This window comes from Eleutherodactylus coqui, chromosome 7 (genome assembly GCF_035609145.1).
Source record: "Eleutherodactylus coqui strain aEleCoq1 chromosome 7, aEleCoq1.hap1, whole genome shotgun sequence".
Lineage (NCBI taxonomy): Eukaryota > Metazoa > Chordata > Amphibia > Anura > Eleutherodactylidae > Eleutherodactylus > Eleutherodactylus coqui.
The window spans coordinates 64,703,192-64,725,783 of record NC_089843.1 but is presented as its reverse complement, the minus strand read 5'-3'; the positions used below and the strand labels follow the sequence as shown (position 1 = coordinate 64,725,783).

The window sequence follows — 22,592 nt, the reverse complement described above, 5'->3', positions numbered from 1 at the left end:
GTTTCTGTTTTGCATTTCCGTTAAAGGAGCGCTGGGATTTTCTGAGCTTCAGTTATGCTCCGTTTGATTTCGTTCTGTTTGATTTCCATTTTTTTTTCTTTGGTGGAAACAGCGCAGACTGCACTTTTATTTCCGTTTACAAGATGGAAGCCAACTGGCTAAATTTTTAAAATATTATAGTCAATGGAAAGTTTTATAGTTATGGAAAGGCTTCCATTCGGTTCAACTTTGCACGTCAGTTTAACCCCTTCATGACATGGCTCTTTTTATTATTCTTGTTTTTTCCTCCCCATTTGCAAAAATTCATAATTCTTTTATTTATGCATCAACCGAGTTGACTGAGGTCTTGTTTTTTGTGAGAGGAGTTGTATTTTTTAATGTTACTATTTAATGTACCATATAAAATACTGAAAAACTTTTTTAAAAGTGGTGTGCAATGGAAAAAAATGCAATTGCACACTCTTGGAATCTACTTTAAAAAAATAAAATATCTTTGGTAAAAAATAAAATAATTTTCTGCCTCCATCTTCCGCCAGCCATAACTTTTTCAATTTTCCATCAATATATTTGTGTGCGGGCTCCTATTCGCAGCAGCTTACTTGTGGATATATTTACAAAGCTTTTCCGGACTGACGGTGTGGACGCCTGTCATTGGATGGGTGCTCCACACCAGGTAAGTCCCATCCTTTGTATCTCCACTTACTTACGTATTACCTTCTCTAAGGAATCCTCTAGATTGGAGCGCTAGTCTGCTGATTTTTTCATTTGCTATAGGGTGAATGGTTTCGCAAAGAAAAAGTTGGGTTTCACTGTGATAATTTAGGGGTGGTTCAGGCCATTAACAACACAACAGCATCCTCCCTTCCTGTCGTTAGTTTGCTCCATCATTTAGTGCTGCAATCTTTGTCTTTAAATGCTTGGGTGGTAGCTGTTCATATTCTGGATATTGATAATTCAATTTCAGACTCGCATTCTCAGTTTCAGTGGGAGTTTTTTGATTCTTAGCTCTGGAGGAAGAAAAGGAAGGGAGAGTTTGCCCCCCCCATAGGCTTTGAAATTGCTTGATGAGCAGCTAGCAATCTGATTAATATGTCGTTGGCCCCAGGTACATTGACAGCTTACGAGACAGCTTGGCATGAATGGGAAGCTTTGGTGGTCACGAGAAGGGACATACACACTGATGACTATAAAGTTGGGGCACTATTATATTGGTTGGGCAACGCATCCACTGCGGGCTGTTTGATAGCCAAAGTTAATCATTTAATAGCTGCTTTGGCTTTTGGTTTAAAATTATGGGGTTTAAGGATGTGATAAAAAATCCTTTAGTAGGCCAGGCCCTGAAGGGTTTCCAATGGAGTAAGAGGAAAATAGACAAAAGAAGGTCCATTTCTTTTCAATTGTTGGAACCGCGAGTATCGGAGGCAGTAATGGTTCCTGTTCACTTTCTCTTGGGATATCGCAATCAAACAAAAGTCATCATTGGCTTGTTATTGTGTCATGAGGATGGTTCGTTTTTGTCAAATTTTCAGTTCACAGTGGTTTTTCTCAAGGCCTTGATAGCTCTAACGATAGGCAGCTGGGTGTTTCCTGGGACGTTGCTATGATTCATTGGTTAGGATTTCGTGGCATGGTCTGGAGTCAGGTTTTATCTGAGACACAAAACTTTGTTCATTTGGATAGGGCCCAAGATATGTTAGTGTTGCATGGTGGGGAAAACGATTTAGGAAGCCGACCATTTAAGGGGTTGATACAAGATATCAGATACAATATCTTGCGCCTTTGGTCTATGTTCCTTAGTTTGGTGATACTGTGGTCAGAAATGATTCCGCGTAAAACATGGCATAATGCTCGGTCGGTCAAGAAGATTAACAAGCCTCGGGTGAAAAATAATCAAATGATTTCCGCTTTTATGGCTCATAATGGGGGAGTGGCAATTAGGCATCTGGATTTAGAGTCAGGACACGGAACTATTGGCTCAATAACGGCGTCTATTTAAATACAGTGGGCATTGATATGTGGGCTCTGGCAATTCAGAAGGGGATTAAGAAAGCCTTATTGTTGTAAGGAGCTTTGCAGGCTTGAGGTCTCAAGTCATGCTCGCTGTGGCAGGTGGAGGGTCCTTGGAGTCAGTTCTAAATTGGTTGGAAAGGAGTCATGGTGAGGATAGCCCACCTCCCCACCCTTTATAGGAATGAGTGTAGTAGGGTCTGACGCTTTGCAGTTTTGGCAGGGCCAAGTCTATCAGCGCTAGTGGACTTTTATAAATTAGCCCTATAGGGGCTGGTCGTGCCTCCGACCCTGTGGGAGTCAGCGAGGGGTAAATAAGATAAATCCGTTGAACTTGTGGTGCCAGATTTTGGGGCTGATCGCAGCTGTTGTGGTTGTGGTTAGTTGTCAGCTGTTAAAGGCAGCTGACACCCATCTGGAATTAAGCAAGGTCAGCCCCTGATCCCGTGCCCCCATAACGTCAATTTATGCCCCTGGATTCATTTTTAAATAAGCATGTGCAGAAGGTTAAAAAGACAAAAGAATAAAAAATGAAAACCAAACTAAGATAAACGGATCTGTCTACTGGATCTGTTAAGGAAAGCTAACCTATGCTTTCCATTTTAATTCCAGTGACGTCACCGCTAACTTGTTCGCATTTGTATGAACTGTTTCGACAAGCAGATCATCATTGGAACACCATTCACTTCTAGTTCCGTGTTCCACATTCCTATGCAAATAAGGAAGATGGAACAATACCTCTGCAGCGCCACCTATTGGATGGCAGCATTCCTTCAAATTAATGTACGACTCCTTAACAAGTCTGTAAAACAATGATTGGGAATAGGAAACCAAACCAGCAAACCAAACACAGACCACTGTTTCAGGGTGTTTGCCTGTGTTCAGTAGGTTTCTGGCTTGGCTGCTGAGTGGTCTGTGATGTGGGTCAAGAGGGATGTCATCTCTCCTTAAGAAAAGCACCCAAAAAGTGTGTGGAGACACCTAGGGGGTGAGTGGCTCGGGGGCGACACCCCTTTTGACTCACATTCCTATGTTAAATACTAAGCAGGAGTGTTTAAAGTGAAATTACAGAGTAGCCGAACAGTAGTATAAGTATTGAAAAATGGCACTGAACACACCCCAACGAGAAGTGAAAGATCAAAGGATAATTTTTAGTCCTGCTGAAACTGAATGACCAATGAAAAGTGCACAATTCTCATTCATCGTTCAGACCTTGGCTCGCGTTTAAGCCAAATGATTTTTGCTCACTTTCACTCCCTTTAACGATTTTTTGAACGATAATCGTTATGTCTAAACGCAGCATTATGGAAAGGATTTTGAGCCTCCTATAACTCATAATTCTCAAAAGAGTAAATTATGAAGACACAGGGTCCTTGGAAACTTTGGAAAGGAATGGGAAACACTTTTATTGTCCAAAGTATAACCCTTGGCCCAGAGGGAATTATCAGTTAGTGCACACCTCTGGCCGGGAAACTTATACATAAATGGAGTCCCAGGCAAATAGGAGGGTATATTCTTCTTAAAGGCTTAGTCTATGTAATTGCTACTCCATTCCTGTCTGGGATGATTTAGTGAATTCTGCATTGAGCAGGGGGTTGGACCCGATGACCCTGGAGGTCCCTTCTAAATTTACCATTCTATGATAAATAATAAAAGTCTTTGAAAATGGGCTTTCTAAACCACTTATCGCCTTTATGAAAATTCCTACTACATGACCTGTTGGGGTACGTAAGAACTGGTCTGGAGAATACTGGATTAACCCCTTTAGTGGCACACCCGGAAAATCTCTGGGGCTTGCTACACTGACCATGGAGTTAAACTCCAGAAGATTTCCGTGGACAGCTCTAGTGCTGAAACCCATCTGGTCGTCTTACTGAAAGACAGTTCCCATCTCATATCCCACCCACACCAAAGAAGAAGTTTCCCAGCAGAGTGTGCCGAGTTTGTTCCGGAAGGAAAGAAACCAGATGTGAATGTAAGTTTTGTGGGAACATCTCGTGACATCCTTAAGGCTGCTTTGAGAATAATTATGAATTATTTTATTTTTATTTTCCAAAATTGTTATAATGTATTCTTGCATTACAAAAAAGTGTTGCAATGTGATTGTTGCATTCCTTTATAATTACTTTTAAAAGATTCCTTTATATTACTTTTATAGAATAAAATGCATTGTTAAGGCCGCCTGCAGACGAGCGGGTCGGATCCGGCAGCGAGAATTCTCGCCGTGGGACCCGACCCGAGAGCCTGCAGTGACGAGCGCGTACTCACCCGCGCCTGGCGGCCCCGGCTCTTTCATGTGCCGGCTGCGGCGCAGCCCGGAGCCGGCGGCCGGGTGAGTGCGAGCCCCGCACAAAAATAGGACATGCTGCAGTTTGTTTGCCGCGCGAGATTTCGCGCGGCCAAACCGCGGCCATCTGCATAGGAGTGCGTATTGTAATGCACTCCTATGCAAACTTTCAGTGGCGGAAATCCCGCGGGAAAAACCGCCGCGGGATTTCCGCCCGTGTGCAGGCGGCCTAACTCATTTATAAAACCTGCCCTGTGAGGCATGACATGGTAATCATAAACCTGCCACTGAAGGGGTTAAAGGAATGAAAGGTATGATGAGTCATAATGTTTGGTGAAGATATTCACACTTCAATATCTTAAAAATGTTAGTAAAGGAAATTTCAAATCAGTTATAAAAAAGTAAGAAACTATCACAAAATGTTGAAATTAAATAAATGGAATGAAATAAAACACAAATAGTAAGTAAACATATGGTAAATAAATGCATTGTGTGAAACACCAAACAGAATACTCGGAAGGGATTCTAACCTTGGAGGACTTCAGACATGGGTCACAGGGGCGTCAGCAATGGATCAGGATATAGGTTAAAGTTAGCAATCTGAAAAGAGGGATGATGGGAAAAATTAAAAACAAGGAAGTATGTATATTACAAATAATTAGGTGTGAAAGGGCACAGATTCCACAAAACAGAAGTCAAATGTAAACAACATTGCAAATCAGCAATAGCCATCATGAGGATAAGAAGGTTGCAGGAATGCTGGGAGTCATTCCTTTTAAGACAGTCTGAGTCTGAAATACACCGGCACTAAAAACATATAAATATGTTATCTACTACTGCATCTAAGGCCCCGTTCACATCTGCATCCTGGCTCTGGTGTGATGTCCATTGTTTGGCTTAATCCTCGGAGCAGGGCAAGAAAAATACTGGAACCACTGAGTGTGGCACATGCTCAATCCGAATGATGCCAGTTGGACACCACTGACTATAATGGGGTCTGTCAGTTTCCGGTATGCTGGCTAAAATCTTCCTGGCCAAAATAGCACAGGTTGTGCTATTTCCCCCGGGGTTTCATCCCAGATCTGCGCCTCCACTGTAGATGTGATTGGGGCCTCAGGCTAATCGTAAGCATGTGACAGCTGTTGACTGCATGTTTGCTCATCCGACAGCTATCCCTCCTAATACCGCCACACAGATTCACACTTGGCTGACTTTGCATGTGTCTTGTATTTAGTGAGTGGAGAAAGCTGCTACGTACTTCTGGCAGCGGCTTATCTCCCAAGAACAAAGGGATCAGGACTTGAAATCCAACTGCCCGATTCTTATCACCCCCAACATCTACCATCGGGAGAGAGTCAGAAGGCCACCTTGTATATTAGGAAATCAAGTGGTTCAGCTGAAATTGGTAACTTCGGCCGATCTACATCTAATGCGTAGGACCACCCTAAGTCAAATGAACAATAACACGCAATGCAAAAAATTATTTGCAGAAACTTATATTATTTTTATTGATTTTTTTAAATCAAATTATTCAGCACTAGAGATGAGCGAACGTACTCGTAATGAGTACTTACGCACCCGAGTACCGCCATTTTCGTGTACTTCAGTACTCGCGCGTAAAGATTCGGGGGGCGCCGGGGGGCGGGCAGAGGCGCGGCGGTGCGGGGGGTAGCAGCGGGGAACAGGGGGGAGCCCTCTCTCTCTCCCTCTCCCCCCCACTCCCCGCTGCAACCCCCTGCGCCGCCACGGCGCCCCCCGAATTTTTTCGCCCGAGTACGGAAGTACTCGAAAATCGCGGTACTTGGGCGAAAAAGGGGCGGGGCCGAGCATGTTCGCTCATCTCTATTCAGCACTTAATATCATAGAATGGCTGCCAGAGAGCGACCGTCACTTCGGTGGGCATGGCCAATCAATGTTCAACCATTCATTTCAGTGGTCACCATGTTTTACTTCAATTATCCTGCAGCGGCCACTGCAAGAGAAACAAATGGCCACCATCTCCCTTCCTTGGTGGTCACCTTTTTGGATCGTTTCTGTTTGGCTGAAATTCACATACCTTTACTTATTTAATTCTTTATTTGTAAACTTTTTAAAGATTATACATAGACACGTATCGACTCAGCACACAGACTGACCATAAAATGTCATAAACTGAAAGCCTGAGTAAAGATTTAAACAGCATAGTAACACACTGCATGAAAATATACCGTTTGATGTGCTTTTGTATTAGCATGTTCTGCTTTACATCTGCGATGGGACAGATGAAGATACAAGTATGCAGACACAATAGGGAAGGAGTACAGAAGCAAGACGAAAGAAATCTCTGTGTCACGATCCGGTTCGAATTCTGAGCATCTTGTTACAACCAGTGTAGGCCGATAGTGTAGTCAGGTAAAGCCAGAGGTTGATACACAGGAGTGGCAGTATTAGTTTAAAGGAGCCGGTAGGTAGACTAGCTTGACTACAGGCGAAAGGCACAATAATCTTGCAAGGAACTGGAAGAAGGGTCAGGCTTTTATAGAATATCCAATTAAGCAAAAAGAGTGGAGCCAAAATGGGAACTAGATCAGGAGCAAGGAACAAGGGCATGGTTATGCAGGGGAGCTATCCAGAGAGCTGGATAGTTCAACAGGAAGAGCCATCATCTGGAGCTCCTGAGTTCGAGTCCTAAGACTCTCCTACCAGTCCTGACTCCAGCCTGCCTCCAAATTACACACCTGTTCCGACCTACAGGTACTGCGCCTTGGCCCAGTGCAGCATCAGCTGCCACACAACCAGTACTATCTGTGTGTGTAACAGCTTTGAGACCTGCATCCCATTTGGAAGAGCTAAGCATGAAAAGCAGGATTCTCTAGGTGCTGCCACCACAGTTAAACCGCTGTGTGGCAGGACGGACCCACATCTGACTGACAAAAGTCTTCTTATGTTCTGAACCTTCCGGCACTTGATTATTGTCCTGAATATCAGATTACCAAAATGTTGTGCAGGTCCTCTACTCTTTGCCTTTACTCTCTTTTCACAATATGATTCAATCATGACTCTTGGTGGACCAGTGTTAGTAGGATGGCAGCACCTATTTCCAAGCCATTAAAGCGACGCTTTGAGTCTGGACAAACAAAGATGGCCGCACTGCTTCTCTGACTACCTGGTGCACACTGTTCATTAGTATGCATTAGTAATCTAAGACACTACATGCTGATCCGACTGGCCAGTACTGCTCAGGTGTAATGTCTTAGACTAATGATGCATGTAATGCACAATATGCATCAGGTAGTCAGAGAAGCAGTTCAACCATTTTGATTGTCCAGGCCCGGAGGGTCACTTTAACCATAGAATAATGCACATATGCACCCTACTGTTCAGCTTCTATCCTTATCCACATTGCTCTTTCTAGTTTTTTTATGCCCTCCATATCTTCTAAAACTGACTGCAGGTTGAATTACTTGTAAAAAGACAATCGACTGGTATTATTGCATCTTGACACCACCGGAAGCTAGGGGTTTGACAGGAGGAACACCCGTGTCACACCCTTAGCTCCCGATAGGGTCAAGGCTGGAAGGTCCTAGCAGCACAGTGTGGATTGATTAGTGCGTTCCCTGCAGCCTATTAGGGCTCCTACCCACTAGCGTTTTTTTTACTGCGAAATTCGCAGCGTTTTTTTTTTCTGCAGGGGTCTTTGGGCTATGGGAGTTGTAAAGCTAAAATCGCGATTGCGCGGTAAATCGCGATTTTGCGCGATCGCGATTTTAACATTACAAGTCTCATAGACCCCCTGTAGAAAAAAAAACCCTGCGAATTTTGCAGGGAAAAAAAACGCTAGTAGGTAGGAGCCTTAGGGCGCCTACCCACTTGCGTTGCCGATTTTCGTGTGTGAAAAACGCGGCGTTTTCGCACGTTTTTTGCGCGTTTTCCGCTGCGTTTTTCGCGGCGTTTTTTGCAGCCCTCCATTGACAATCATGGGTGCATTAAGAGAAAAATAAGGAGATATATGCAACTGACAGTTCCTATGTGAAAAAACCCCACGAAACGGAAAAAAAAAACCCAGATGGACAAGAACACATTCTATACTAATTGCTCTTGAGAAAAAACGCAAAACATCACAGGAAAAAAAATCGCAAGTGGGTAGGCACCCTTAGGGTGAGTGTAACATTTCTTCTTAGGCTTACATTATGAGCTGTAAATGCTGCCATGTTTCTGCTGTAACATGGCAGCATTAACATCTAATAATGTAACCCTAAGAAGAAATGTTACACTCACCCTAAGGCTGCCGGGAAGGCACTAATCAATCCACACTCTGCAGCGACCAGTGTCAGCGCCTCTGTGCTCCCTGACGCCCGCTCCCCAGCTCACAGCTGCCGCACTCTGCGCTTGTGGGCCAGAGAAAGTTGGCCACCCACCGCCTGAGTGCTGCATCCGGCTGTCAGCTCTGTGCCATCCACTGTGTCTGTGCTCACTGACGGCGCCCCCCCCCCCCCCCCCCCCGCTGACAGCTGGCAATGCTGGGTCACTCGCCACTTGTGCTCTGCTGCCAGGGAAGCCCCTTGTGCCCGATGCCTCAGTGCTGCAGGCAGCTGTCAGCTCCGTGCCACCTGTGTGCTCACTGACGGGCGCTGACAGCTCGCAATGCTGGCCCATTCTCTGCTTGCGGTCCGCTGCCGGGGAAGCCCCTTCCAGCTGCTAATCCTTAGTGGGCTTCCAGGACCTACAGCTGAACCAGGTGTTCAGCCTATCACGTACAGGGGGCGTCCCCCTCCCCGTCAATCTTGGCTCCATCCGGACTTCCTGGTGGCATCAAGATACAATAATACCCAAAGGACTAACTATATTATCAACAACATCAGCACATTACCCTAAAAATATAACAAAACAAACTTTAGTCCAAAGAGCTCATTGAGCGCTATGTAGCTTGGAAAGGAGAAGGCAGCAATGGTTAAAAACTGCTTCTCCCTTCTCCTCCGGTTCCTCAGTTATGTCTGACAGCCGAGGACCTGACCTACTCCTGCTTGATTGCATGAGCAGAAGCTTTAATCCTGCTCTGTACTTCTGCTATCCGTCAGGATTAAAGCTCAGGACCAAACGCTATCTATTTACTGCGCTTGGTCCTTAAGGGGTTAAATACTGTACATAGGATTACATGGGCATAGACTATCTGAAGAATACTACTGACTAGATAACATTACGCCTCGATAAAATGCAGATTTGCATAATTCAACCGGAAGTATAATAACAGATAAAAGCAATAAAGAAAACATCTAGAATCTTAAGAAGGTGTTGCAGGCAGGAAATGAATCACCTCCCATCTCTCCAGCATTGCTCAGCATTACACAGGATATCATATAGACCTATTTACGCCATAAAAAGCTGCATATTTCAGGAAAGAGATCCGGCCTACACTCAGTATTATGGGAAATGACAAAAGATCAAGAAAAACAAAAGGACAGCCTTAAAGGGGATGTCTCAGGACAGCTCTAACCGGAAAAGCAGCCCCAGTTTACCCCTGAAGTTCCCAATGTCTGTGGCAGCGGAGGACATGCATGTGAAGCTCCGCTCTCATTCATTTTAATGGGACAACTCGAGATGGTCGACTCAAATGTCGGTCACCTATTCCAATCAATGGGTGTGCAAAAAGGAAAAAAAAAGGGGAGAACAAAGATGACATCCATGTGCGACTGTTTTTCAATAATCATTGCTATCCTAGAAAATAAATCTGTGCATATAACCCAGGTCATAGCATCCAGTAAGATATGCACGTATAATAAAACAGGTGAACCGATACGATGTGGCTAGAGGCGGATTGGATTATTAGTCCAGTTAAATTAGACACAAAAAAGGGCTCGACCTTGCAAAAGGTCATGTGGTTCTAATTTTTTTTATATGTTGTTAGGACCTAAGCCAATAGGAAGAAACCAAGTTTGCAGCTTTGAAAGACCTGTCCGAGCTACGTAATACCCAAAAAACAGCAATATTTTCACAATGTTTTCACTTTTTGCTCAATATCTTCTAAAGTATGCATTATCATACATATCTAGATTTAAAAAATTAAATTTGCTAAAATTTGAGCCCTCCCCTAGTTCCCTGCGTCCAGTACTTTCTGAGATACAGCTCTTCAAATATTGGGCATTTGTTCCAAAAAGTGTTCCATGTATGTGGCCTATGCACTACAGAATACAATATAAACTCATCACTCTCAGCCATAAAGCTCTCCACAGTGCAGCACCACCCTGTATCTCCTCTCATATATCTGTCTAGCACTCTGGCCGTGATCTTCGTTCTACTAATGACCTTCAACTAAATTCCTACATACCGGTAGTCCAAATCACCCACTCCCGTCCCCAAGACTTTTCCCAAGTTCTCTGGAATGTTCTACCCTGAGAATCAGGTTAATCTCCAACAGTGCCAGTTTTAGACAAAGTGTGGCTCCGGGCAAAAATAAAACTGAGGCACTATTACAGATACTGTAATAGTGCCCCTGTACGGCCCCATACAGTACCTCCTCCAGAAGATAAGGAACTTATTAAACACTAATGGACACTCCTTTAGGCCCAATGTCCACGGGCATATTCGATTTGCAGAATCCGTGCGGAGCACCCGCGCAGGAGACCCGCAAATGAAGCCACCCATAGAGAAGCATGGGTGTCCGCAAATGGATTAAAAGCATGTGGTTTGGATTTGTGGACCTTTTGGTCTGGAAAACAAATCTCAGCATGCTCCAACTGTCTGTGGATCCCGCAGGGACGGCTTCCATTGAAGTCAATAGAAGCCGTCCGATCCGCGACACACCAACAGCTGACACTGCGGATGTGCCGCGGTCCGCGAGAAAGCAGGAGATTTAAAGAAGACGAAACTGTACTGCGCATGTCTGATGGTGAGCCGCGAGGACCATGCGCAGTACACCAAACCGGGAAATGGAGGGATCCACGTGGAAGCCAGGGAAATCAGGTAAGCAGGGCTCACTGGCCGTGCACATGGTGGATTCCACGCGGGATTGCCTGCACGGAATCCACGCATACTGTGGATACGAGCCCCTATTGTACAACTAACGTGTTTCATTGGTGACACTACCAATGAACTAGCTCCTTAAATGCATAGACCTGAAATACAAGACCCCAGTCCCAATTGGGCAGATGGGGCAGGTTGTTAGAAAGGAGGGTTAGTAGAGTTCATGAGGAAACCGAAGCGGTTAACGATTTCCTTTTCCCTGGATTCAAGATTGACAGCAATGGAGAATCAGAAGCAGAAATCAAACAAAGAGTTACACTTGGCTGCAGTGCAATGCAAGGAACGGCAAGGATGTGGAAGAGCAAAGATCTTAGCATTGCTAGAAAGATCCGAATGATGAATGCAATCACGTTTCTGATCTTCATATACACATACAAACGTTGGACACTGAGGAAGGCAGATAGAAGGAAAATTGATGCTTTTGAGCTATGGTGCTGGGAAAGAATTCTGCGTATACCTCGGTCGGCAATGGTCACCAACATGATGGTCCTAGCAAACCAAAAATTTCACTAGAGGGCAAAATCACCAAACTACGACTCTCATACGTTGGACATATCATGCGAGCCAATTGGTGACGAAGAAGAGGACAACAAAGAACATGCTGGCTGGACACAATGAAGGCGGGTACAAACATGCACATGGAAGACCTGAAAGAATCAGTCAAGGATAGGAAAGCATAGAGAAAGATGATCCATAAAGTGACTGTAAATCGGCCTTGACTGAACGGATAATCATCATCATCAGAGTTCATGCCTTGCTGCTTACAATCTTTCCATTGCAATATACGAAGCATAATTTCAATTTCAAAACACATGGTCTATAAAAGACATACAAATATATGAATACGTACGTACGAGGATGTAGCAATCAGTAAACGCATATACCCGAAGCACCAGCCGCTAGTCCCAGTTCAGTGAGTGGATACAGCGAGTTACTATGGGGTTACTAGAATTCATATCCGAACTTCTGCCTGCTTACAGTCTCACCGCTAGAAGATACCAAATCATATCTAAATATCAATTCATTAAAAGGCAGCAATGTTATAAAAATGCCTGAATACATGCATGGGTATATACATAAATAGTGATCACCGTACAACTAAAATGCCAGATAAAAAGAGCATGAAGTGTCATAAAACTCCATAAATGGAAGATTATTCCAGTACAATGGAAGAAGATTCATTCCATTTGAAAAGCGCCTACATAGAATCATACTGAGCGCCGTATCAGTCTGTGTAATGTCATCTATAGGCGGTGGGATAGAAAACAAACCTAACTTACTCACCTCACTTCTTCTGCTTCCCCTCGGTTCTGGTTGCTGTTCCTCCGCCAGGCTCCACTCACTTTAGTCCGGTCAGCCAGTCACATGGTGCCTAAGCCTGCAACCACTGCGGCCAATCACTAGCCTCGGTCATCCCAAAGCTGAGGCCAGGGATTGGCTGCGGCCCATAGCACACATAATCTGTTGCAGGGAGATAAGTGGAGATTGAAGGGAAGAGAGGAGTGGAGCGAAAAGAATAATGTTTTTATTTTACAATGCACCGCTTATTTTACATTTAAAGATGGGTGCCGGCTGGACCTGGGGCCCCTTAATGCCAGCGCTTATCCATAATATCTACAATTTTATCCTTTTTTTATCCTAAAAATACATCTCCTTATGGAGCCTATGGGTGCTTTCACATCTGCACTGGGGATTCTGCTTTCCTGTTCCGTTTGGGGCAGCGCCAGGCACACCCCATTGACTATGTGGACCAGAAGGGGTATCCAATGCAGATGTAAAGCCACCCTACCATATTCCCTAACCCAACCTAACCCCCATTTATCTTGCTTCAACATTCTCCCTTAGAACCTGACACATCTGAGACATCCTAATGCACTTCCTATCTGTACATACAGACAATGGCTGGTGAGCATCTTATACAGCTTTATGACTGGCACCCTATTTACATCAAGTCTGGCTGGACCATTGTGGAGAACAAGCACTTGTACCTCTTGGGTCTCCCCTACTTCCTCATAGATTGTAAGCTCTTGTGAGCAGGACTGCTACTGTTTATTAGTTTAATATTATATGTGATGTCTGATTGTATCTGTTCTTGTTCCCTCTGATGTGTAAAGTATTGTAGGATATGTTAGCGCCAGCGGCGTAACTATAAGGGATGCAGAGGATGCGGTTGCATCCGTACCCAGGAGCCTTAGGGGGCCCATAAGGCCTCTCTTCTCCATAGAAGGAGCCCAGTACTATGAATGAAGCATTATAGCTGGGGCCCTGTTACAGGTTTTGCATTGGGGCCCAGGAACTTAGAGTTACACCTCTGGTTGTCGCTATATAAATAAGAAATATTATCATCTATAGGTACACACTAGAGATGAGCAAGCACGCTCGGATAAGGCAGTTGCTCGAGCGAGCATCGCTCTTCTCCAGTAACTGCATTCTCGTCCGAGCAGGCTCGGGGGTCAGTGGGGGGTAGCGCGGGGGAGAGAGATATCTCTCTCACTCTCCCCCCGCTGCCCCCCCCGAGCCTGCTCGAACGAGAATGCAGTTACTCGAGAAGAGCAATGCTCGCTCGAGCAACTGCCTTATCCGAGCGTGCTTGCTCATCTCTAGTACACACTTATTGTGCCTGATGATCAGTCTAGCCCTGTCTGAAGTATAAGTATCTCTAATCCATCAGGTAATGGTGAAACTTAGAAACCTTATTTCTAGAGAATGGCGAGACTCTAGCAGGATCTGCCATTATATATCTACATGCTGCCAAAAACAGCTACAGATTTATGTCTGAGCTTCTGGTTTTTATTGCATAAAACAGAGAAATGTGGAGTAATTCTTAACGACGTAAAACCGACTGTAGTAGTGCGGTCTACCGTATCAACTACCTTGGCTTCATGTTACTGCCATATGGTATGTTACAAATGTGTGGACTGCTGTAAGGGACACAAGGATTCTCTTCTAGGTATCGGTTTTACTTAGGATCTGAAACAGAAGTGACATGTCTGCCATGCAGCAGATAATACAATTACTTCTCCGTTCCTCCTGGTCTACTAGCTAGCACTGCCACTGTTAGAATTAACCTCAGTATAAGGAATACCTCCGTAATATTGCAAGCATTAACACACATCTATAGGCCTCTCAATAGCCAATCAGCAACCTACTGCACATGGATGATAGGAAAAGCCCCTGAAACCGTCTGTCTGTACATGGTTTATCTTCTCCTTCTTTACAAGACGCTGGCATTGACATATATCCCAAGTCATTGTTATAAGGCTTGTTAAAAGGTATGACATTAACTTGCAGGAATCCTACCTTCCTATAGGTGGTGCTGTAGAGGCACTTTTCATCTTACCATTTGCATATTTCCCAGAGGAGCATGCATGGCCTTATAAGTCTCCTCACTAGGTACTCTCCCTAAGAAGAAACTATGCCCTTCCTGACCAAGCTAGCCAAGCAATAAGCCTACTGCACACTGATGAGGTTCAATCACTCTGAAACAGTCAGTCTGTACATGGTTATCTTTTCCTTCTGGAGAAGACTCTGGTTTTGGCTTATATTCCCAGTCATTGTTACAAGGCCTGTCTGTTAAAAGGCTGGACATTGACTTGCAGGAATGTTGCCTTCCAATAGGTGGCACTGTAAAAGAATTATTGCATCTTCTCATAAACAAATTCGGAGGCATGAGGAGGTACAATATTTGCCAATACCCATATATGGATGCTAGGTTACGGTATGTTAGATAAAACACAGAATCATAATACAGTGGTTTACTTGAGTCCTAAGTCAAAAAATCTAAAGTTGTTTCAATAAAGTACTGTTTGAGATGACTGGACCGAGATGAATCAGCCGGATTATCACGGAGAAAACTATAGTCCACAGTTGTGATCCCCCTTAGCAGAACTACTGCTCAAATGTACGGTAGAAGCTGCAATAACCTTACATACGGATTCCTGCGGCAGAGAAGAATTGTATGCTTTCTCTTCCTTTACTTCTATCTTTCATTCCTAATTTTAGATTTTTTATTAAGCAATAAAAAGATATTGAAAAGAAAGGAAAATACTATTTGCAGGATTCTAAAAACACCACGTGAACATATTAAAAGGGTTTTCCGGCATTTCGAGTATTATTCATGTGCAGTTGAAGCAGTTGAAGCAGTGGTGCGTCCCATTTAACCTAGACATTGGTGAAGGTCAGAGACCTCCGACCATCTGAAATGTGGGCACCAGAATGATATAACAATAGAAAACTTTTGTGGATTTTACTGTTTCCTTACCCGCTATGACTTAAAAAAAAAATCTATAAAAATCTGATTCAAAGGTATTCTGTTATCAGATTCACACTACTAGAACCATAGGCAGCATGAACTCAAGACAAAGATGCCTATTGCACCTGTGAGTGCTTCATTCTGAGACGCTGCGGCATTTCAGAAGACATGCACTTTGAAGTTTGACTCAAAGCTGAGCTCCGAGTCATGGGGCGGGCCATGCTGGCCTCTCCCCGCCTGCTGCTTGAAGACTGACAGCTCTCTCCCTTAAAAGGGTTTTGTCATTAAAAAAAATCTCCTGGCTGAGCTTCTGCAGTGTCCCGGCTCCCCTCACCGCACTCTGGCCGGTTTGTTATGAAGGCTGCATTCCTCACATTCCTTCCGGCCGGGTCAGTGAAGGTCAGGTCCCTGTGCTGTAGTGTTCACTGCTTAGAAAGGAATTCTAATCAATTGCCGAGATAGCTCGCATGAGCAATCTCTGACGCAGATAGGCTTTTCCCCTGCTGGCCTGTGAGATGTGACGTAACATACATTGCTGGGCAGGCAGAAGACTGCCAACCAATGTACATAACCTCACAGAAAGGAGAGGAATCAGCCAGCTGGAGGTGAGGTGACCCCCCTTCCCCCCCGGGCTGCAAGAGACAGGAGAAGATGGAGGAGGTGAACATCTGGTAAATAGACTGACGGGGGAGGAATAGGTAAGTCTAGAATTTTCCTTTAAGAATGACAGAACCCCTTTAGGGCTCATGTCCACGGGGAAAATATGATTTAGGATCCGCAGCGGATTACCTGCACGCGGATCCGCACCCCATAGGGATGCATTGACCACCCGCGGGTACATAAATACCCGCGGATCGTCAATAAAAGTGATTTTAAAAAAAATGGAGCATGAAAAAATCTGGACCATGCTCCATTTTCATGCGGGTCTCCCGCGGGGACGGCTCCCGCGGGCTTCTATTGAAGCCTATGGAAGCCGTCCGGATCTGCGGGAGACCTAAAATAGGAATTTAAAGCATTTACTCACCCGCAGCGGACCGGGAAGCTCTTCTCTTCCTCACGGCCGCATCTCCCTTGCTTCGGCTCGGCGGATGTGCCCGGCGCATGCGCGCGGCACGTCGACGACGTGCCGGCGACGTGCCGCCGGCGTCAGGAATTCATCCGCCGGCCGAAAATGAAGATCCGGCCGTGAGGAAGAGCAGAGCGTCCCCGCCCGCTACGGATAGGTAAATGCTTTTAAATTGCTATTTTCGGCGCTCATGTCCGCGGGGCAGGAGGGACCCGCTGCAGATTCTCCATTGAGAATCTGCAGCGGATCTGATTTTCCCTGTGGACATGAGGCCTTAACCCTTTGCAATCCAGTTTTGGATTCAGGGTTTCCTAGGGGGCTTTCCCTTTCTGCCATTTTACAATGGCGCCATCTGCTGGCTAGAGCCAGCACTACAGTATGTGACATGCCGTAGAGGCCCCAGACAACTGAGCGGCCAGTAATATACAGTAAGAATACCCTGCCGGACGTCTTCCAACATCAGAGCTGAACAGCCTTCAATCAGAATGTTGGAAGGCATCAGACAGTGGATTGGAAAGGGTTAATGCAAGCAGGGAGAGGAGCTGTCAGTCTGCATTCAGCTGGCCGGAAATAAAAGGAGCGGCATCTCGCACGTGCAATTGTCCTCCATTCAGTCTCATTCTCACTGGGGGTGGGGTGCAGTAAGGAGGAGAGGAAGACATGGGACCCTCATTCTCAGGATTGGTGGGGGTCTTAGTGGTAAGACTCCCACCAATCAGACGTTTAGTACCGATCTCATAGATAGATGTTAAAAGTCAATCTTTATACAATCCCTTAAAAAAAAAAAAAATAATGGAAACCACTCGATCTAACAATTATTTGCACCATAATGGTTCTACGTAAAATGGCCCTAACACTCTTTGTAAAGTTTTAACAACTGTCCTGAGAGTAGCTGATAATAGCACTTTTGTGTCACAGTTTATTTTGTATTGTTTTATACGACAGTGTTGTATCGTACATTTGGAACTAAAATGGAGAAAAGTCATATAATGAATAAGTTAATAATAAAGAGATGCTGTTAGATCCTGCAGTAATTGTATGAGGCAGCTGTCATTTGTCCATCAGATCAACGGAGAATGAAAATAGACATCAGGAAACAGAGCGCACTCAATCCAATAAACTAACGTCACATGCGTTCTCCAAGGATGTGATTTATACCAGAGGAAATGACTGGGGAAGTGAGTGCTATCTGACACAAGTGCTGCTAGGACTGTCCTCATATCAGAGGAGAGCACAAGACACAACCAACACAACTAGGATGAAGGAGGAAAGTAAGACCAGTCCTGTACATCAGATTACTGGATGTTACTGCAATCTATATTGTACATTGCAAAAACAATTACAGCCATGGCAAAAATAAAGAGAAACCACAACTAACAATTATGGAGACACCCAACTGGCATATACAATATCCTACCAAAAGTAATTCAACATCTGAGAAAGAATCAGAAGTAGTATTTATTTACACGTTGTAATACTTGGGCTCCTTTGGCCCTAATGACATGGGATACTCTCCGTGGCACACTTTCGACTAATGTCTGATATACTTCAAGTTATATTTTCCTCCATTCATCCTGTGAACTTCTGTCGAGTTCTCTCAACAAGATGCATCGACCCATCTACACTTTAAGTTCCCTTATATTTTGTTAGCAGCATATTTGTGTATGAAGAGACGTTACAACAGTTGTATATAGTATATTATATGATTGTGGGGAATACTTACATGAACTGCTTGGTCGATACGATGTACCTGGATAGCGCCTGCCCATTGTTGATAGTCAGAACATTACAGCTTCTTCAGAAAACGTTGAAACTTCTCAGTTAGTTTTCACCTACAGAGAAAAAAACACATAAAATGTAAATTCTTGTAATTGTCTTATCTAGTTTAACCCATGTGACAAAGATGGAAAACAGTCTGACACCGTCAGCATTGACTGTGTAGGGACAACTGCATTGACAAGAGAAATGGTAAACCAGTTGTTAAATGAAGGGTTGTCCAGTTGTAAGCTAGTTTTGGTCTGCCTTTAGAATTGGCCATCAATAGTATATCGGCAAGGGTCTACCGCTAAACACCCCTGTTGATCAGCTGTTTGCCAGACTGGTGCATTCATAACAAATGAAATCATTCTTGATGTTTGCAATACCATTGCTTCACTTTATCTGCAGTCCCTGGACCAGAATGGACATCAGTTTGAAAACAGGCAACTTAAACAATTGGACAAAAATAAACATTGACTTTATAATTATTCCAAATGTGTGTATATTTTCTGGAACTATCTGTCTATCTCATATCCATCTATTTATCTCATATCTATCTATCTCATATCCATCTATTTATCTCATATCTATCTATCTCATATCTATCTATCTATCTATCTCATATCTATCTATCTATCTATCTATCTATCTATCTATCTATCTATCTATCTATCTATCTATCTCATATCTATCTCTCATATCTATCTATCTAATATCTATCTATCTCTCTCATATCTATCTATCTAATATCTATCTATCTATCTCACATCTATCTATCTCACACCTATCTCATATCTATCTATCTCTCTCATATTTATCTATCTATCTCTCTCATATCTATCTATCTAATATCCATCTATCATCTATCTGTAGTATATCTATCTATCTATCTCTCCCATATCTATCTATCTCTCCCATATCTATCTATCTATCTATCTATCTATCTCACATCTATCTATTTCTCTCACATTTATCTATCTATCTATCTCATATCTATCTATCTATCTCATATCTATCTATCTATCTCATATCTATCTATCTATCTCATATCTATCTATCTATCTATCTATCTATCTATCTATCTCTCTATCTATCCCATATCTATCTATCTAATATCTATCTCTCTCCCTCTCAGATTTATCTATCTCATATCTATCTATCTATCTCATATCTATCTATCTATCTATCTATCTATCTATCTATCTATCTATCTATCTATCTATCTATCTATCTATCTATCTATCTCATATCTATCTATCTATCTATCTATCTATCTATCTATCTATCTATCTCATATCTATCTATCTCATATCTATCTATCTCATATCTATCTATCTCATATCTATCTCTTGCTCTCTTATCTATCTATCTATCTATGTATCTCATATCTATCTATCTATCTATCTATCTATCTATCTCATATCTATCTATGTATCTATCTCATATCTATCTATCTATCCATAATATCAAAATCTCATTGATCAGCCGTAATATTATTAAAAACATTGACAGGTGAAGGAGATACATCGTACACACTAAATCAGCCTCAACATCCTAAGTGACGATGCTGACCCCTGTCCACTGCCGAAAGTGCCTAAAATGGGCATGAGAGCATCAGAACTGGACCATGGAGTAATGGACGAAGATGACCTGGTCTGATAAATCATTTTCTTTGTCATCATGTCTGGCTAGGTATATGTACATTGCCTATTTGGACAGTGTACATGACATCTGGATACACTATAGGAAGAAGACAAGCCGGTAGAGGCCATGTGATGCTCTGGACAATGTTCTGCTGGTAAATCTTGGGTCCTGGCATTCATGTTGATGGTACTTTGTCAAATATATTGTAGTAAATCAAGTACCCCCTTTCATGGTAGCAATATTCCCTAATGGCAGTGGCTTCTTCTTTCCACAGGATAATGTGCCCTGCCACCCTGCCTGCCGAGGAAAATGACCAAGAGTTAAAGTTGATGACTTGACCTGTAGATTACCCAAATCTCAATCTAAAGGAGCATCCGTGGGATGTGCTGGAATTACAAATCCAATCCATGGAGGCCACAGCACAGTCCATGCCTGAACAGGGCAGAGTTGTTTGGTGGCACGAGGAGGACCTACACAATATTAGGGAGGTGGTTTTAATGCTACAGCTGATCCACGTACATATAGGCAGTTGTATTTGTGTAGGATTCGTATCAGCGGATGTCTGACCGCCGCAGACATCAGAAGTCACCTCGTTACGGTATATACTGGTATTCTGTATTCAGCATGTGGTAATCTCCGCAGACGTCACATGGCTGCTCACAGCCCTGTAAGATGTGATAGTAATTCGGCTAGTCAAGCTGTGAAATGCGCTTCCTTCTTTCCGATAACTCCTACAAAAAAATGCTGACCACTTTCATTCCTGCTAAGCTCATCTCAGCTGTGAGTTTTCTTGCTGTTGATATGAAAATTATTGCCATTTCGGAGCTGCCAAGATAACACACTGCACTCGCAATGCTATCTGGTACTTGCCTGAAGCAAGCTGACATCAAGATAACATCAGTGCAGTGATAGAGGCTGCCACGAGCCGAGTCGCTCACATCACAATAACTGCATATTATGTATATGTGTGTATATATATATATATATATATATATATATATATACACACATATGTGCATGCGCGGCAGATGTTCCCAGTCTACCCCACTGTCACGGGTGGAGGTGTAATGAAGCAGGGTTCAGGATACGATTCAGCAGATGGAGTAACCAAAGTGTACAGTATTTAAACACAAAAATATAAAATTGATAATAATAATGATTAAGCAATTACACTTTTACGTTTACATACCTACACACTGATAGCTAAAATGTAGGCATAATAGTATCTAATGGGCAATATGTAATAACAGTGATGCCTCGTTAACAAGATCAATAATGCTCCATTAATATCATTACCAATTCACATAAACACAGAATATCATACACAGTTTCCTTTCGGGGGTAACACTTCATTACTATCATTACAGGTTACAGGATAGCCATGCAATGTGTACTTGTTCAAGACTCATTGGTTACCCTGGACGCCATCGTACTATCCCCCTTGTACACAAATATCTCAGTCTGCTGCCAGAGCTTGAGTGTTGGAATGTTATCAACAGTTTGGGTACTGGGTTCTCAACGTGGTCTTTAACTCTCCTTTCAGCAGTCTTGCTGGCTAACTATTTCAGCTAATTATGTATGCACAACTAGTGTCTCTTTGAGGCCGGTCTCACTTACGGTTCGATGCACAGGGTCGCTGGTTCTAACGATCCTAGAATCCCACAGCAGTGTGTGTGTTTGTGTGGAGTTGGAAGCAATCCCTTTTGCTAACTTCTCAGTCCTCTTTTCTGGTGCCAGTTGGTTCTCTTGGCCTCTGAAGCAAAGTGATCCCGTTCCTCTCTCCCAGCAGCTGCTGTGCAGCTCACTGTGGCATTCTCTCTCATGGACCCTGATGTGCCTCACCTTGTGCTGCACTCCACTACTATATTACTCATGCTTCTCTCGCTCTACTCCCACAGCAAGTTTTGCCATTTATATAGTGCATGCATTGATTCTGGAAGAGGGTCATTCAGTGCTTCTGGGTGCCTCTTTTCTGGTGCATAGTCAGTCCTCTCCTTGCTGCCTCCCCCTACCTCGTCTGATGGGGAGATGCTGATTGTGGGCGGAAAAGCCGCTTTTTAAAGCGGCTGAGTCATTGCCATAAGAGGGGCAGCAGTGTGCTGCTTACCTCTCTTACACTATCACAATGTCATTGAATTCCCAAATCTTCAGCTCAGGACCAGCACACCATTTAAAAAAAAAAAGAAAGATGGCACTACGTTAGTAGCGACGCATGATCACTGCAACCTTGCCCACTTCAGCGCTAGTTACTATTTGACATGGACAGAGTCTGGTTAGTTAGTAGTTTTTTTAATCTGTTTTACCTCTAATGAGTGAACTACATTCCATGATGACTACAAATGTTTTCCTCGTCTTTCTTTTCCAACATCCATCTTTAAATAACTAGATTGTTTCTCACTTCGTATGGATTTAATGGCTAGGAAATGTTCTAACCCCAGCATATGGTACCTAACTGTTCTTGTAACTTTTAAGAACCTCTTGGCTTTACATAAGTGTTGGCATAAAAGAAGATGGCTGCACGGCACAGATGTACGGATCCTATTTCCAGCTGCTGCATGTATCTCAATGATAATTCACTT

The 22,592-nt window shown here is 43.5% G+C and overlaps 1 protein-coding gene across 7 annotated transcripts in view; it reads right to left on the bottom strand.

Annotated features, from left to right (window-relative positions):
- Positions 1 to 22,592, bottom strand: part of APBB2 (amyloid beta precursor protein binding family B member 2) — a 324,093-nt gene that overhangs the window by 201,444 nt on the left and 100,057 nt on the right. For 6 of the 7 annotated variants that reach the window (XM_066573149.1, XM_066573154.1, XM_066573155.1 and 3 more), the window contains exon 3: positions 18,335 to 18,443. In XM_066573149.1, the coding sequence (XP_066429246.1) occupies positions 18,335 to 18,380 (46 nt within the window). In that variant the 5' untranslated portion in view covers positions 18,381 to 18,443. Of the gene's footprint in view, positions 1 to 4,824; positions 4,895 to 18,334; positions 18,444 to 22,592 lie in introns of all 7 variants that reach the window. The other variant, XM_066573153.1, reaches the window with a different exon arrangement.